Source organism: Geospiza fortis, unplaced genomic scaffold (genome assembly GCF_000277835.1).
Source record: "Geospiza fortis unplaced genomic scaffold, GeoFor_1.0 scaffold258, whole genome shotgun sequence".
In the NCBI taxonomy this organism is placed as follows: domain Eukaryota; kingdom Metazoa; phylum Chordata; class Aves; order Passeriformes; family Thraupidae; genus Geospiza; species Geospiza fortis.
The window spans coordinates 457,991-476,430 of NW_005054602.1; the positions used below are offsets into that span (position 1 = coordinate 457,991).

Below are 18,440 nucleotides of genomic sequence, written 5' to 3' on the forward strand. Positions count from 1 at the left end.
GGGAAGAGAAAAGAGGAGGAGCCCCGCCACTCAGGCGGCCTTGCAGCCGCTCCTGCACCTGCCCTTCCTGCCGCCGCCGCCGGGTAAGGGCGGAGCGTTTGTGCGTTCTCTTTGTGAACTCCTTCGTGCTGCTCTGGGAATAGTGGCAGAGTTTCAGCTTCTATCCGCCAAATCGTCTGCTAGCGCGGGGAAAGAGGTTTGAAATAATCGTAGTTATTTTGTGAGCCGGCGGTGTGCCCTTGCGGGCAGCAAGGCCCATGGTGTCATCGTGAAGAGCAGTGCCAGCAGGTCGAGGGAAGTGATCGTGCCCCTCTACTTAGCCCTGGTGAGGCACATCTGGAGTGTTGTGCCCATTTCTGGGCTCCTCAAGGCAGGAGAAACATGGAGCTCCTGGAGAGAGTCCAGCGGAGGGCACCAAGGATGATTTGGGGTCTGGAGCATCTCTTATGAGGAGAGACTGAGAGAGCTGGGCCTCTTTAGTGTGGAGAAGACAGAGAGAGGATTTCATTAATGCATGTAATTATCTCAAAGAGAAGTGCTAAGGGGTTGATGCCAGACTTTTCAGTGGTGCCCAGCAGCAGGACCTGGTGCAGTGGCCGTAAACTAAAGCACAAGAAGTTTCACCTCAGCATGAAAGAGATCTTTACATTGCAGGTGGCAAAGCACTGGAACAGCTGCCCATGGAGTTTGTGGAGTCTCCCTCTCTGGAGACTTTTTCACATCCCACCTGGACACCTTCCTATGTCACCTGCTCCAGGTGACTCTGCCTTGGCAGCTGGTTGGACTGGATAATCTCCAGAGGTCCCTTCTAACTCTGATGGTTTTGTGATTACCTGACTTAACCATTGTTTGAGTTATTCCTCTGCCTACAGCATCCAGATAGGAGATGTCTTGGTGAGCTCTTCATGTGCCTTGCAGGTGGCTTTTTCTGGATGAGAATTGTTGTAGGGTCATACAGCTGTGAGCTTTAAACACACTTCATAGGAATGAAGTTTCAGTTTCATACTGGTTTCAGAATAAATTGAACTACTATTGATGTAAAAAGTCCAAGAGGCCTCTTTGCAGCCTTGTACTCAAATGAGAATAGTTCTCTACGTTTATCTTTGTGGGAATTGTTTAGCCTTTGGTACTGGAACAGTCTGTTTGTTTGTGTACATGCAAATATGGCAGCACTGTGGCATTGCAAACTTGGCTGATGACTAATAAGTGAAGAGAGTAGTCTCCAAAATATGACAAAATGTACTGTGAAGTTATCAAAGCACCATGGCTCCCTGATTCTAGTAGGGCAGTAGTGTAACATAATTGGCTATTCACTGTTTCAAGTGAATGGAAATTTCAAGCACAGCTATGTGCTGCTTATGGAAAATGTCATCCCATATCACATTTCCAGCTTGTCCCATAGTCTTGCTTCCCTGATTATCTTCAAAACCACAGAGCTTAATATGACTTTCTGTAATGTCCACACAAGAAAGATGCTGAAAGGGAGAGCATGTGGCTATCTGAATAAGGGCTGTGACTGCTGTGGGCTCAGTTGATTATTTTTTTGTTTGTTTGGTTGGGTTTTTTTTGTTGTTTACTTAGTATCTTCCAATGAACACAAGTTAAACTTCAAGAAGAGCAAGGAAGCATGTTTAAGTTACATTCAGGATGCCTTACTCCAAAAGCAGTGGAAAAGGGCTGCAGAGTTCCTGACCTGCTATGTTGAGTCATTAGAGAAGGACTATTCCAGAGAACACATAGGTCCATCAGAGGTAAGCCCATGTTCCTTATCTGAGTTCTTTTGCAGTTGAAAAAATACTTGCAGAGCAGCATCCATATACTTCAGGACCAACATCTGTCTTAATTAGCTAATCACAGGCTTGATTTTTTTTAATAGATCCTTGTCACAACAGAAGAAGACTTGGCTTGGTACAAGTTCACTCTATGAGCAGTGTATCTATGAAAAATCAAAGTAGTCCTCTGAAATGGGAAAGCAATAAATGTGTTTGGTTCTGGCATGTCGTCAGTCAGAATCTGTTTGCAAATTGGTGTCTTACTTAGGTTGTTACCAGCTTTTCCAGTAGCTGCAAAACTCCTTGCAGATGTTTAGATGGAAGCAGGTGGAATGAAAAGGATCGGAGTTTTAAATAAATGGAGTACTTGAGTATGGCTAGCTTGCAGATTTTGGAAACAAGTGCATGCAGTTGTGGAGCTACATCAAATTGGAAATAATCTTTGCTATTAAGTTCAAAGAGTTGTGTATACCTGGTGTCTTAGTGGGGTCATGTCAAAAAAGAACATAACTTTTCAGTGAGGGGAGGAGGAACCCTCTGGCATGCAGTTTTCATAAACTCAGTTCTTGAGTGCTGCATTTATAATGAGCAATTCTGAACCACTGAATGACTCTAGAAGTCCTCCTGGATGAGTAGGTAAGTTACTATAGGAGTAGATAATGCTTTGTAGTATTTTTTATTTGCAGCTCAAATGTACATTTTTCATGTCCTACAGTAACTGTAAGTGTAGTAAGACTATATGTGACGTCTGTTGCCATTTTTGTACTCAGGTTGGTTTTGATTTTCTTTCTCCCCATTAATAGATGATTTGGAGAATAGGAACTGAAATTTTGTGGCACCATTCCCAAAGCAGGATGAAAGAGGTCAACTGTTTCATGGAACAGATGAAAACTTTAGGAGTAAAAAGGTACTTGAAGGTGAGTGTACTTAAAGCAGCTCTGATGATCTTTCACAGTTATCTGAACACTTACTTGAATATTAATTTCCAGATCTCTTTTGAAATGTACTACTGACATTAGTGTCAATAAAACTCAAACCCAACATTTGAATTACCAATTGCATGATATTTGGAGGTCATTTTATACCTAACCTTATCTCATTTGGTCTGTATGTTTAACCACAGATGTATGTTCTCAGTCCTTAGAAGTGCTTAAAATCCTTTAATCTTTTAATTTGAATTTGAACCAGTCAAATTCATTTTCATGCATGTCCCAATGATATGTAAATACAGGTAATTACCTGCCAAGTTTTATTTTCAGTCTTTAATTTGACCACTGTGCTGCTGACTAAACATTTGTACTTAAATTTTGCCTCATTACCCTCTTACTTTTTGAGTAGCTAATCTGATTATAAAACTGTATGTTGTGCACACCTGTGCCACACAGCTGTGGGTTTTTTTTTTAATGTTTTTTTTTCCCTCTGGTGGCTCATTCAAACCTATATTGTTGATTTCCTTGGCTGTTGCGCACTTGGGATGGTGCTTCTGTCTTTTATTTTGTTTTTAAAGGTCTTCAAAAGAAGTTCCATACAAGGGTTTTCTGGAGCTAACTTAAGGTTTAGGCTTTTATCTTACGATGCCTAATCAACATGATAGGGTGGAAGGACATTCCTCTTTCAGGTGCTGTGAAAAATAAGCAAATGCAGCCTAGCTGGGTTTCCTCAGGTAATTTTTAGATCTTCTAAAATAGGTACAGCACATGTTAAAGACAAGCAGGTTTTTGAGACAACACAAATAATTTAAATTCTTCATTACATGTCTTGGCAATATTTTTTATGCATGTCAGCAAGTCTCCTCTTTCTCTGCACATGTGTGTAGAACTTTGCTGTATTGCTTAGAATTTCTACATTTGAGTGTGGAATGCTGTGTTTTGGACTGTTTGGGTTGTAGGTCTGCTTGGAGCATGTTTTCCATCTCCTCTGTAATGGGCAAATAGATGAAGCCTACCAGAACCTGTCCCTGGCAGAAAGCTGGAGGTTTGGAGAGCAAACAGCCATTCAGGATAAGGAAATTAAGCTGATTCAGGCTTACAGGGGACTCTTGGACTACTGTAGCTGGTCTAAGCAGAAGAAAATCCTGTTAGAGCATGGTAAGTGCTTTTTGGATTGAGCTGTATCTTCAGCTTGCTCATGCAGATGCCATGGTTTGCAATGACGCCTTTTCCTTTACCAGACTTCAGTGTGTGATGGTGTGGCTGGGACATGATTCTATGTCAGCAGTGATGGTAGTGTCAAAATAGCACTTTCTGAAGTGCCCTGAAATGCTGTTCTGAAACTCTTTCTCCCCATGTCCAGCCAGCATCACCTAAAATAATGATCAAAGGAATGCATCCTCTCAAAGCAGTGGTTTAATAGGTGTGCAAGTGCATGATTGCTGCTGGAATGTTGAGTGATAGCAAAACCCTCAACACTTGTGTTTGAATTTCAGTTTCCTTAAAGATGTGGAAGTTGCTACATGTGTCACATCTGGTTCTATATATACCTACTGGCAGTGTTTTATCACTTGCACTAGATCTCTGTTTCTCTGAAAACCAGATGTTGAATTTGGCTTATGGACCTTGTGCTGGTAGCATCTTCTCTTGGCATCCTACTCATTGTGCTCCATAAGTTGAAATTGATTATAAATTTGAATGAGGAACAGTGAAAATGTCTTGTTTCAGTACTGAGGAGTCTTTTCTTAAAAGCTCTCTGGCTGAAGTCCTTGCTTAGCAAAATGTGATCATCCCTAAGGTGCAGCACTTCAAGATCCCTGTGCTTGGCAGAGTTAATAACTTTTTGACCTTCCTTTGTGTTGTGGTAGGTGAGGATGGATTTGCAGACTTGGCTGTTGAGCAGGAAATGCACAGTTACTTCCGGAAGGCAGCAGTGAACTTGAAGGAGATTATTAAAATACCTGGAGTCTGGGATGTCTTTGTGAAATGCTATGTGGATGTAAGGGCATGTTTTACAGATGGCTTTCTTTTGTATTTCCCTGTCTAATTTTCATTAAGATGCCCATATGCAGATTATTTTCTGTGTGTGTGAGTGAAAACAAAGTGTTTCAAAAGCAGCACATTTGTATGTGCACATCACGGGCTTTGATGTAGAGCACAGCGTACTCCTGGTAGAGCTGCAGAGCCTGAGCACAGTACAAAAAGAACTTTTATCTGTTCATTGTCAAGAAGAAGTAGACAGACAGCTTACATGTTTTGTTTTTGTGGGGCTGCAAAAATTGGAGCATAGCTGCTTTAGTTCAAATTCCTGAAAACACTTTGATTTTTGGTAGGGCAGTGTTTCCTCTGGATAGATGAAATGTTAGAGATGCCAAATATGCAGCCCCTCTCTGTTCTGGTTTGGGTTTTTAAATACCTGTTTAGGATTTGTAACCAAGAATTAGTAATTTTAAAGAGATCTTTTACTTTTTGTGAACACTGATAAGCACTGACTTCTCTAAGCATGTGTCTTGGTTTGGAAAGACAGGAGTCTGCTAAGGAAGGCAAGAGCCTCCTCTGAAATGGAAATTGTAAACTCCCGCTCTCTGAATTGTTATAAATTTGAAATTAAAGGGGGTTCTCAGGCAAAGATATGGGAGCAGGAATAACAGTTCTTTATTAGGGAAGAAAATAAAAATAAAATAAACAATGTGGTAAATCAAAACAACACTGACAGAGTGAGAATACAACCTGACACCCTGTGGGTCAGGGTGTTGGTAACAGTCCAGTTGGAATTGTGGGTGCAGTCCTGGAGTAGCAGATGTGGTTCTGTTGGAGCAGTGATCCTGTAGCAGGGTGTAGTCTTCTGAACATTGGAAGTGGAAGAGGCAGCTGTTCCTCTGGTAATCCAGTGGAAAGGCTGTTCTGCTGTCCCAGAATCTCAGATTATATCTAGTTAGGAATGCTTGGCTCCTCCTTCTGGGCAGAGCATCTCACAATGGGATGCTGTAATTTTATCAAGCATGCAGTGACAGTCAATGGCCCATTAACAGATGATATCTCTCTGGAAGCATGATGGGTTGTGGAAGAGATAAGGAAAACTGCCTAATTAACAGAACATAACTGCCACACCTCTAACACATGGCAAATAGAATGCACATTGCTTGGCAATCTAGGACGTTTTAAGAATTTTCCTTGGTGCTGGCATCTGCCAAGTTCTGTCTCTAGAGATATGGCAGGTGCCTTCAGCATCTCTTTCCAGTGAGCAAGGGATGATAATCCTTTGACAACGAAGTAGGTGTTAAGGCATTTTCTCCCAGAGTAGCTTCTGTGTGTGAATTCTTGTCTCTCTGTCCTGAGAGTAGCCAGTAAAATTAAGATGGGCAGGTATGTAATTATCTAATATGCATTATCTAATACACTGCACTCTTATATACAGACTGTGCTACTGGATGGCTCTGTGGCAGTCCAGAATTAATTGTAAGAGTTTGGTTCCCTGTATCTGACAAACTAATGACAGACTTAACTTCCAGTTGCTGGAGTTCTATGGAGAGCACAATGAGGCCCGGCAAGTGTTAAATGAATATGCCTACAACTCAAAGTTCCCTGCTAACCCCAATGCCCATGTCTACCTCTATCAATTCTTCAAGAGGCAGGGTGAATCGAAGAAATCCCTCATATCTGCACTGAAGGTAGGTATCCCCTAGGAGATACAGTCTTTGTCAGTCATGGGGTGGTCTGACAGCTTGCTTGAGCTCTGTAATGTTATTTATCCTATTGTATTCTTTGTGGGAAGTAGAGGGTTAGAGGGAAGTTAGTGGGAGGGAGCAGAATCCTTAACTGTCCTTGAATCCCAGTTCTTGTTTTGCCTTTGACTGGTACATCATATCACTTAAGGGCGGTAAGCAAGCTCAGAGAACATGTTCACATGGTTCCAGAAGTCTGTATCAACAGACTTGTGCATAGCATGCATTGATTTCTCTTACAGTTTGATCTTTACAATATGTACAAATCATCAAATGCCTTCTCTTTCACCTATTGATCCTATCTAGCAATTAGTTTCTTCGCTTGTTTTCAATGAGCTGTGCATTAAAGCTAAAAATTAATGTCTGCTGGTTGTTGGCAGACAAGACCTTGTTAGGTTAAGCTTTTAAATTCCTGCTTTCCTTGCCCTCCGAACTCCTTGCAAACCATGCTTTGCCACTTGATGGCGCTAATGTGCTCTTGTTAGTGCAAGTGTTGTTTAAAAACAGGTTTGTAAGGCTGTTTTGTCTGTTTTAGACTTTGAAACTGTAGCAGATTTGCATGAAATTCTCCTCTGCATTTTAGCAGTGGCTTTAGACATGAGTCTCTTAGAAAACAGAGATAAATCATAGAAATGGTTTGATAAGTCCAGAAACTGATCCAATGCACAGAGCAGTGTACAGGGGAGCTAGAACTGTGCTAGGGAGAAAATTACATTTTGCCTTCAAAAAGGGGGACAATGGATATGGATTTGGGCTGCTCCTTCAGAACGTTGTATTTGCCACAAGCAGTGGTAGTCAGCAGCCATCAAGGTATTTCATCTGTGGTGTCAGAGCAGTGTCACAAATGTGCAAGAAGGACCTAGAGATCCATTCTTTATATCAAAGCACCAAAGTACCAGAATTGCTTAATTTTCTGAACTAAAAGCACCCAAAGCTCTGAAGCCTGTGCTTTTCTTGGTCAGGTAAAAGTCTTCAAAAGTTTTCACATTAAAATAACCTATCTGGGTTTTGTCTTTTATTTTTCAGATCTTGCATGATATTGTTCCTTCTCATGAACTAATGATTGATTTTAATACCATGCTTCAAAAATCAAGTAAGTCTTTACCTTTGTTCATTTCATTTATGGTAATTTCAGAAAACTATTCTGGATTATCCTACAGCCTTCTTTCTGCTTTTGAAATTAGTTTTGTTTCTTAAGAAATAGTCCCAAAAAACCAACTCAAATGCCATCTTTTTAATCACCATAACCTCTTAAGATGGATGTATGAGCAGTCATTTACAAACTTGTGTACACAAATGCCTTTTTTTTTATTTTAAAGGCTGAGCAAAGCAAGCAGTTGTAAGGCACAGGGAGGACCTCAAAAACAACTTAATTTTTTTTTTAGGTGCCCTACTCTGAATTCCAAGGTCTTAATTCCATTTTTGGAATCTCTATTTTATTTATTCAAAAAAGAAATCTTGGAATGTATATATTCTTTAGTTCATTGTTAATGATCAAACAACAAAATTTTCCTTCTCTTTAAGGGAGCATTATCTTCAAGCTGGTAGAAAAGTCTTCTAATCTGAAGACTATTTTTTTTCCATGCTGATCAATTGTATTCCAGGCTGTCTGTCTTCTTGTGTCTTGGTGTGTCTCAGCAGGTCAACAGATTGGTGAAATGTACATGAATAAAGATTGTTCACTCTTCTGATATGCTGAGGGTTAATGGTTTCAAACTGACAGGGGGAGGTTTAGAAGAGATTTTGGGAATAAATTCTTGATTGTCAGGGTGGTGAGGCACTGGCACAGGTTGCCCAGGGAAGCTGTGGATGCCCCATCCCTGGAAGTGTTCAAGGCCAGGATGGCTGGGGCTCTGAACAACCTGCTGTAGTGGAAAGTGTCCCTGCCTATGGCAGGGGGTTGTAACTTGATGATTTTTAAGGTTTTCTCCAACTTAAACTGTGATTCTTCTTTGGGAGGGGGAAAAGGAGACCTTTTGTCTGAAACCTCCCTTTTTCAGTTCGTGTGTGACACATTTGCCAACATTTCATAACTAATGAAAACAACCTGGAGTTTTTAAAGAAATTTATACCAATAAACATAACTTATGTTTAAAGTAGCAGTGGGGGGGAAGAGTGGAGAATTGTATTTCACTTGTGCCTTACTAATGAGTTCATCCTGATCTGTGTAATTCATTAATCAGCCTCATCTTTTTCCAGAGAAAAGAAAAAAGCATCAACTGGGCCTAGAAGTTATTTTTGCAGTCTTGGATTATGCTGGATGGAAAGAAAATACAAAAGCATGGAGCTGTTTGGCAAGACAGGTGAAACAAATTTTAATGTAAGTAGCTCTGATGTAATGTGTTGAAACAAATGTGTCAAGTCTCCACCTTTGGGCAGTGAACACAGTGAACCTCTGTGCTCCAACTTTGCCTTCATTTTTGCCTTTCATATCCAACTTCAGAGTATCTTAGAATATACTGGGCAGTTTGATCACTGTATGGGAATGTCACTTCCCTGTTGTAGATAGTTTTATAGAATCCTAGAATAGTTTGGGTAGGAAGGGATCTGAAAGATCACCTTGTTCCAGCCCCCCTGCCATGGGCAGGGACATCTCCCACTAAAGCAGTGTAGTGGGCTGATCATGGCTGGATGCCAGGCACCCATCAAAGCTGCTCTATCGCTTCACTCTGCAACTGGATAGGGGGAGAAAATATAAGTATTCATGGGTTGAGAGAAGATCAGGGAGAGACCACTCACCAAATACTATATTGGGCAAAAAAGACCCAGGGCCTCACCATCAGAGTGAAAAATGTCTTCCTAATATTTAATCTAAACCTGTCCTTTTCCAGTTTAAAGCTGTTCCTCCTTGTCCTGTCTCTACCTTCCCTTGCAAAAACTCCCTCTTTGTGTTTCTTGCAGGTTCCCTTGAGGGGCTGGAAGGAGTTTGTGTTGCTGAAATGCTTGGTTTAAGGGCATTATTGCCTAACAGTAATAACTGGTGGAGATGAGTTAGTCTTTGAGTATGCCTGGAGTAACTTTCCTTTCCTAAGGACAAAGCAACCCCTTCATACTACTCATTTGTTGACAAACCTGGAGAATCTTCCATATTACTATTGACAAACTGGCAGACAAGTGAAAGGCTTGCTTAATTTCAAACCATAATCTGTGCTTCTGCCAAGGTTTAATAAAACTGCTAGAGTTCACTTCCAGCCTCACAAGTGTTGCCAGGGATTAAAAAAGAATTGTTAGTTTTATATAAAAATGCTTGTGTTAGTGTTTTGGTATGAAGTCAGTGTGTCTATGTTGGCAATTTAGGAGATTTGTAGCAAGCTGATTATAACATTCACTGTCTCCTAATAATCCTTCCATTACATTTTAACCTCTTCTGTAATTTGTTTAACCTTTTTCCAGCTCTGAGAAGCATCTTGACTGGATCAAGCAAGAGTGGAACTCCAGGAAGGACTGGTGGCCAGACTTCCATTTTAGCTGCTACTTGGCAAAAAGGAATTGGCAGGAAAATAAAAGCCTTTCATATGAAAAAGCTCTGGTGGCTGGAATCATACTGGGAAAGGGTATAATTTTTTTTTTCTTCTCACTTCATGGAACAGAAATAATGTCTAGTTCTAGCCCTAATGACATGGGATGCAGCTGTTCTGCTACCTGGAAGAAATACAGTTTCTTTCTTCAAAAAAAGATTCTTGTCTTTGAAGCTGAACATGAAAGGTATTTAAGTTAGTTTGATATTTAACAGTGAGGCAGCTGGTCTTATTGTGGTTTAGAATTCAGTTTTATCTAGCTTTGTTGAGCAGCCACAATACTATTTGTGTTGTTTGACCTTCAAACCATAACTCCAAAAATGCACAACACCCTCCTTGGGAATATTGTGGGGACTGGAGGCAGTTTGCTTTCTAGATGCCAGCCTGGGCAGTGTCTCAGCAATACTGGGTGTCAGCTGGTCATTAAGGACCATGGGTATGTTGTAATGCAGGAAAGAGGAGGGAGAGTCTGAATGAAGAACATCATCAGTTTGGTAAGAAGGTGAAGATCATTACCTCTTTAGTAGCATTATTTGAAATGCTGCCAAAACAAGGGGAGGATCAGGCCGAGAATCAGCTGCTAAATTGAGAATGGGAATATGGTGTGGAGACAATGGCTTGTAGACTGGTTTGAACCTCTGGTTGGTGGGCAACATGTTCATTGTCAGCTTTTCTATAACTTTTTCTTCTGCACTTCATGGAACAATTTCTCATAGAACAAACTGAGCTTCATATTGGAAGCTCTTTGGATATTTTTTGTTTTGCTTTCTGATCTGTAGGATCAGATATCTCCCTTTTATTTCCAGATGGCAAATGAAAGCATTCTAGTTCAGATTTTCTTGAATGAAGTTTCAGTACTTACTGACTCAGTGTGAGCTTCTGTTTCGTTATCTAGCATAATAAATTAATGTATGATATCAGTGCTGCTTTACACTCTTGAAATTTTACTTTCTGATCTAATTTGCAGAGCAGAAATGAAAGAAAAAGCAGTATTGTGCAAGATAACAGGCATTTAGATACATGTAGAATGTTTGCTGGGCTAAGTGAGGATAGATTATTTAATGTTGCAGTTATGTCTGTAATGAGCATGTCTTGGATTTTAATACCTTTAATTACTGAAAAGTTTCTTAGCTGTTTGCATATTATTTAAACAGTGAAAGCATTTTGTATTTGCTTGTATCATGGTGTAACTTAGTGTTGTTTTTTTTCTTTCCTTAGATTGCAAATACTTCAAATATGTATCACACCAAGGCTGCAAAGCTCGGCTGAAAAGGTTTCGGATGCTGAAGAAGTTTGTGACTAGGCACCATCCTGTCTACCTGAGAATATCTGGTCCCCCCAGATTCCTCTGTTCAGCCTTGATGAGAGGGTGTCCCTAAGGTTCTTGGTACTTTTTCCTCTCTGTAAAACTGACTTTTTTGTTGGTGGTACTCCATAACCTTTAGGCAGACCCTATTGACTCAGTACTAGACTTTTTTTTAATATATTTATGTAAAACCACTTTGGTTGGTATTTATTTTATAATAAAATGCATATAAATCAAGTGATAATGTCTGAAGAAAGAATTACAGAAAGAATTTCTGTAATGTTACTCTAATATTTGTGTGAAATGCAAACAGTGTTGATTTCAAATACATCTTAAAAGTGCAGAGGCACAGAAATACTGAGAAATTCTCTACCTCCTGGAAGAGACTTTTTTTTGCAGTCATACCCATGAGTTGAAATATGCAGTGTTGCTGTTTTTGGAAAGCAAATGTTCATGTGTTATCACAAACCAGAATTCCAGTTTCCTTGAAAACAACACAAAATGGTTTCCAAATACTACTTCTGTTTTAATGCCTTATCTGTAGAATTCTGGAGGGTGAAGTGCTTGAACCTCCCTCTGGGACTTTGGTCTGGGTTCACGTGGGTCTTGTGAGAAGTGCCTTAACACAATGTATCTTAAACATTAAGTGAAATACTTGCTGTAACTGTGTTTTGTTAAAGGCAATTACTCATCATTCCCAACCCTAGTGCTCGTTTACTTCTGTCTCCCTAAGAATGATGCTTCCTCACTGTGTAATAGTCAGGGGGTGTTAGGTTGCACATGGGGGGGTGAGGGGCAAGGAGACAGAGACACGACTCACCCCCGATGTTCAATGTTCATGTGGCACAGAGGAAGTTTATTTTCCCAGGCTACCCTTTATAAAGACTTTTAAAAGACCCGGTCTAGATATTCTCATTGGTCTGAACTCCATGCCCCCTCAGGATCTGGCCAGTGAAATGCTTGCAGCTTCATAAGAGATCTGATTGGGAGAAGCCCCTGTCAGTTAATCATGGGACTTGGTAGCAAGCTCATATGTGACATCCGGTAATGTATCACCCTTCTTTGTTTAATAAAATTTGTAATTTGTTTTCTGTTACTCATCTGCAAAGGCGCTTTACAAACAAAACAGCAGCAGCATGGCCAAATTTGCATGGAAGCTACAGCATTTCTGTTCAGAATGCGTTGGGGGAGAACTCGGGCCACAGGCACAATGCTTATATGTTACAACTTATAAAAACCAAAACCCATTCAACCTTTAACCCACTTAACCCTTATAGAAAAGCCCAACTATTAAAGACAACCTGTAACCCATTTGTCTCTTGAAGAACCAAACACCCAGAAAACAATCTGTAAACAGAAAAACAGTTGTAAACAGGAAAATACTTAGTAAACAATTCAAGTCCTTATATTGACTGTCTGTGCGGTAGGTGGTCATTTGTAATCCATGGTTCTGTTGAAGAGACTTCAGAATGCTGTCCAGTGTCCTTTACCTTGGATTTCTTAGGAATATTGTACTGTTACATGACTTATTATAAAACGTAAGAACATGACACCACCCAAAACTCAAAAAGGAGAGGTATACCTTCCCCCCAACCTTTTTTCCACTTTTTTCTTTGTATAATAAGTAGAAATAGAAATAAAGCATGCATTTCTTAACAGCATTAATAAGGTAGGGGGTTGCTGAAAGGTCTCTTTCTCATTATGAGCAAACTTCTGGAGGGCTATTCCGGACAAAGCCTCTATGCCTGTCTCAAGAGTTAGCCTTTTTGCACAGAATCTTTATCAGCCAGGTTCATAGGTTGATCAGGCCAATGACTTGGTTGGGAGAGATTCCCTGCATAAAAACAAGTTTGTATTAATATCCAGTGCAAAACAAAACAAAAAAATTTTAACATTAATTACAGTGTAAGCAATAATCTCTTCTTGCCTTGTTAGAAATTTTATTAGTGATTTAATTATTGACTTTGAATTTTTTAGAATGATGGCAAGTGGCAAAAGTTGAGCTGAAGAACTTTGCAACTGAAATTTGCCTATGAGAAATTAATTTTGCTATGGGTATCTCAGTGGACAGCCCCTGGGTCTCAGCCATCCTTCTTGAAATACTGTGACAATAATTAGTAGGAGTATTAAAAAAATAATAATACACACACTAATGCTTCCCTGATATATAGCTTAATAGAGGCAGAAATATCAGACCTTACTGATCATGGGCTTGTTAATTTTGGTTCTAACAAATGCAAACACCCATAATGAATATTGTACCATGAGTTCTAATGTATATTTTACAAACAGTTGTACCTTATAATAACTTTTGAATGACAACCTTTCAGTGTCTTTATTAGAGTTTTTGTTACATGAAAACCTCGATTTATCAGGAGGTAATGTGGTTGTAATGCTTGTAAGGAAGGAAACTTGGTGACTGCCTCTTCACCATCCATTTGCTAGCAGCTGCTGGCTTCTCACTTGTCTGGGTGACAGTGTGTCTTGACCTCAGCTACTGTGAGACCTGCAACCCGTGTGTTCGACTCCATCTCTTCGGGGCAGACTTGATCGTCTCTGCCCCTGCGGTGCCACACTCCCGCCTGTCTCCCTGCACTGCCTTTTTCCGAGCGGCACCTTTGCAAAGGCTTCTCCCACGCTTTGCTTCTGAATTCTGCAGCCTTCTTTGGAGGCAGGCTCGGTGGGGGGGCTGCTCCCTCTCGAGGTGTGGCTGTGTTCCACGGCGGCTGGAGCAGGGGCAGGTCCATTCCCTCAGGAGGTGCGGCCAGGCTCCACACAACCTGGCTATGTTCCAAGCGGCCGCATGGCACGGCAGTCCTGGGCGGGGCAGGAGTACCCACCACGTGGTCTGTTCTCCCAGAGCAGGGCGGCATGGTATCCCGAAGTGACTGCATAATGATTACTGCAGTCTGGGGAGGGCTCACGGCATCCCGGAGAAGCCGGGGCTGTGGTGGCTGCCATCTCTCTGCCTGGTTGGATTTCGCAATCCATCCTGCCAGCTCCCTGGATAATGCCGGCATCTGCCGAGGTTCCCCCACTCCCCGTGGAAATAATCCCTCTTTTTTGAAAGAAGAAAATCAGTACCTTCATCATGGAGTTTTCTGGTCTTCATATCCAAGATCCCATGGTCTCAATTGTGATTTTAGTCCACAAAACGGGTTTTTAAACCCTCAAAGCGCTTTCTGCTAACCGCTGAGGGGGTTTTTTACCACTATCTGACCAGTGAGTCCCGGTTTTTCATCGAAAGTCTGGTTTTTACACCATTCCAGCTTTTATGCCGTTCCCAGCTCTCAGACTGTATTACTCCAGGCTTTTATGCCTAATAATTCTGGCTATTATGCCTGATTATCTGGCTCTGAACACGGTACCAGCTTTTTGCTGTCTGTCTCCTTTGCTCTGTGCCAGGCTATGGCTGAGTCCCGATCACTTCAGAGGTCACCACCTGTAGCTTCATAAGAAATCTGGCTGGGAGAAACCCCTGTCTGTTGATCCCAGGGCTTGGTAGCAAGCTCATATCTGGTAACAAAGGGGTTGTCTTGGAGATTTTCAACTGGGTTTGGACTATTTTAATTTAGATTGTGAAGTTTCAAAATGTTCTTCCCCAGCATCCCATAAGGTGTCCCTCAGACCTGAGAAGCAATTCCTCCTTAGGTGAGAGAGATGATCCAGACTTGCTCCCAGTGTCCATCTCATTGGAGTTCATGCCTGGACATGGGCCTAAAGCTCTCTTGGGACAGCCCTCGCAGGCAATCAGGTGTCTCTTCCATTCCAGACACATGGTGTCCCTTCACTGAAGTCTTTAATTTGGCTTTTGCCTGCTATTGTGCCCCTCTGCTCCCCTAAACTTGCAAAGACGGACTTTGATGGGCTGATGACTCTCCTGTAATGCCGCTGAGAGCAGCCAAGCAGGGTGTTACTTGGGCTTCCCCATTTCCATTATCTGCCTGTGTTCCTTTGTGAGTATGCACAGGAGACTTTAGCATTAACCCAAGTATAAAAGCTGAATGCTGGACGCCTTGGTACTTGGTGAGAGCTCCCATGTAATTTCCTTTTGTTCCCTCAGCTTCCTGTGAGAGATGTGTGTGCCTTGCAGCAGCTGAGACTCTACTGAGGGAGAAATGTGAAGCAAAGCATCAGAGATTAGGGTGGAGATAAGGAGAGTGATAGGATAAAGAGGAGCTTGATGTCTGAAAAATCTGCTAATCAGTTTTGGTGCTCCCAGCTTTCTCCTGTGACCTCTGGAAGCAGGATTGCTCTGGGTGATAATGTCCTCTCCAGGTGATAGAACTATAACGCTGCAGTCAGCAAGTACAAGAGCTGAGTCACAGCTTTTGTGTAACTGTGCCAAGCATTGCTCTTCCATGTCCTGCAAGAAACTTGCTGTTTCCTGACACCACAGTATTTGGACCTGAGACAAACCAGCAGATCACAAATCCAGAGAGAAATCTCTGTGTGTACTGTGCTTTCAAGCCTGTGTGTTGTACTTCGAATGTGATAACTTAGTGGATTGGAATGGTTGTCTTTGGCTTTGACTTCTGTGCTCTAGATTTGGTTTTCCTATCAATTTTCCTCCCCTTCCTGTGGGCAAAGCTTCTGTGAGGATTTTTTTTTATCATGCATGAAAGAAGTAACTCCCTTTCCATGTGGCTGTGATCAAAATTATCTTGTCCTGCTTATGGAAGAGCAAATCTAGGGAAGTGTCATCCTCCAGTACAGGCTGAGTACAATATGTACAAACACCTGCATCCCTAGCTGATGGAAAGGGCTTCCTCAAGCACTATTCACCAGAGGGGAAAGTGTGCAAAGGTTTTGTGCATTTTAAATCAGTTTAATGTCAAGTGGGATCAAACCCACAAAAATTAATTGGCTGAAGTAGAGAATTACCACAGAATATCACAGTCAACTTGAGGTTGTGCTGGTGCCTTAAATGAATTTTTCCTCCTTCACTCCTTCCGAATTTCTTCTCATGTTAACCCTGAATGTATACCTGGATTTGTGGGTAACAGCAATATCTATGAAGTCACTTGTTCCTATGGTTAATTGCTGCCTTAACTTGATTGTATTTTATGATCCCTCTTCAGTCTTTATGAAACCAGGCCCCAGTTTGATGCATTGCAAAAGCTGAGAAAGATGGTAATTAGGAACTGAAAATTGTTCACTTGTGTTTTGTAAAGATTATCAAGTTCTGTGTATAGGTATCTGTTGAAGATTGCATATAAGATGTTTCCATTACCATCTGTATAGCTGATTACCTTGTCAAGTGAGCAGTTTGTCTTATCTCTCTCTTTGAATGACCACATTCACACCTTCCTCGGGAAGAGATCTCTGCTGATAACAGACTATTGAATATCAGTGCATGACTGATAAGAACTATAACATCCCATTGTGAGATGCTCCGCCCAGAGGGAGGAGCCAAGCACTGCTACCCCATATACTCTGAGATTCAGAAATTGCAAGTTGGCCTTTCTCCACGAGATTCCCCAGAAGAACAGCAGCTGCCTTTTCCTCCTGGATCTTCAGAAGAAGACTACATCCTTCTCTACAGAACCCCCTTGCTCCAACAGAATCACACCTGATACTTCAGAAGACTGCAGCCACATTTTCAATCAGACTGCCACCAACACCCTGACCAACAAGGTGTCAGGTTGAGTTCTGACTCTGTCAGTGTTGTTCCAGTAGACTGCATTGTTTATTTTATTCTTTTTATTTCTTCCCTATTAAAGAACTGTTATTTCCTGCTCCCATGTCTTTGCCTGAGAGCCCCTTAATTTAAAATTATAGCAATTTAGAGGAGTGGAGAGAGTTTACATTCTCAACTTCAAGAGAAGTTCCTGCCTTCCTTAGCAGACTCCTGTCTTTCCAAACCGAGACAGTATCACATCTCATGTTTTTATTATTCATATTTCTTGGTGAAGGATTTCTCAGCCAACTTAACCTAAAATATAGGGATTTGATTTGTGAGTGCTTGTAGGGGCAGAAGAAATGTCCAGAGGGGAGAGTTAAGCCCTGTGATGTGTGACATGTAAGAGGCAGCCTGGAGGATGTCTCTGCTGCCGAGTAGTACACTTCAGAGAGAAAGCAAGAGGGAATGTAAGCCAACCTCAGGGAATGCTGAGCTCTGGGGCTGGTGATTAGTAAAACAGAGAAGATGAATGAACCATGCTATGAAGAAGTCCAGGATTTTTATACATCTGACCGCAAGAAACCTTTGCTGAAGGAAGTGAATGCTTGGCCATGGGCTGGAAAGTGAAGCAGCAGCTCTGGCGTTTCTTTTCCTTGCCCACATGTGTGTGTTTGCCTCTTGTTTTGCCTGATGGGCACTCTGCTGGGACATCCTCAGTGTCTGTATTATGGGCTGCCTTTCCAGCCCCCTTTGCCCTTGGACTTCTGCTCTACCTATGAAAACTTTGGCTGCTGTGACCAGGAGAGAGACAACAGCATTGCAGCAAAATACTGGGACATCATACATTACATGGATCCCCAGGGGCATAAACTGTGTGGAACATACATCAAAGATATCCTGTGTCAGGTAAGGATGAAAAATATTTGTATCCTACACTTTGAGCTGGTTTGGAGGTCAATTGTGGTTCTGACAGCTGTGCTACTTTGAAGGAAGGTGTGGGAGCAGGGGAAGGGTGGGCTGGCAGGGGAATGGCACTTAATCCTCAACAGGCATTTTGCAAAGTGCTTTGTGTAAGGTCCATCACTGTAATCTCGGAATATATAGTGACATTTGCTAGCAATAAGGGTTTATGGAAACATTGCCCAGTGAGGATGATTGTGAGAGACAACTGCTCACTTTAAAATATTTTAAAGGTTTAATAAACCTTAATGTGAAAAATGCATGAATTTTATGATTGGCTTTATGCAAATATTAAAATGAATATTATATGTGTTGTGTTAGAAAGTAATGCCGTATTAATTCTCTTTAAGTACTGTGTTAAATATAGTTTTAGGTTATAAAAATTGTTAAAATAGAAACTATGCTATGTAAAATGCTTTGTTTAAAAGAAAGAACTTGCAGAGAAACAGCAGCCACAGGACACCTAAATCTCTCAGAGAAAATAATTTATTGCCCTCTTATCAGAAGAAACAACTTCTTTCAGCCTCTCTGATGCTATGGGTATTAGAAGGAAGAAGGTGACACTAACCAGACAAAATCCTGAAGAGTGTTTTGCACCAAGGAAAAG

General features: G+C 41.3%; 1 protein-coding gene across 1 annotated transcript in view; it reads left to right on the top strand.

Annotated features, from left to right (window-relative positions):
* TAF1A (TATA-box binding protein associated factor, RNA polymerase I subunit A) overlaps positions 1 to 12,363 on the top strand; it is a 13,816-nt gene extending 1,453 nt beyond the window's left edge. The window contains 11 exon segments of the mRNA XM_014310880.2: positions 7 to 83; positions 1,582 to 1,751; positions 2,576 to 2,689; positions 3,661 to 3,859; positions 4,570 to 4,700; positions 6,214 to 6,372; positions 7,453 to 7,519; positions 8,626 to 8,746; positions 9,820 to 9,980; positions 11,163 to 11,278; positions 11,280 to 12,363. Of these exon segments, the coding sequence (XP_014166355.2) occupies positions 7 to 83; positions 1,582 to 1,751; positions 2,576 to 2,689; positions 3,661 to 3,859; positions 4,570 to 4,700; positions 6,214 to 6,372; positions 7,453 to 7,519; positions 8,626 to 8,746; positions 9,820 to 9,980; positions 11,163 to 11,278; positions 11,280 to 11,306 (1,342 nt within the window). The 3' untranslated portion in view covers positions 11,307 to 12,363.
* The last annotated feature ends 6,077 nt before the right edge of the window (positions 12,364 to 18,440 follow it).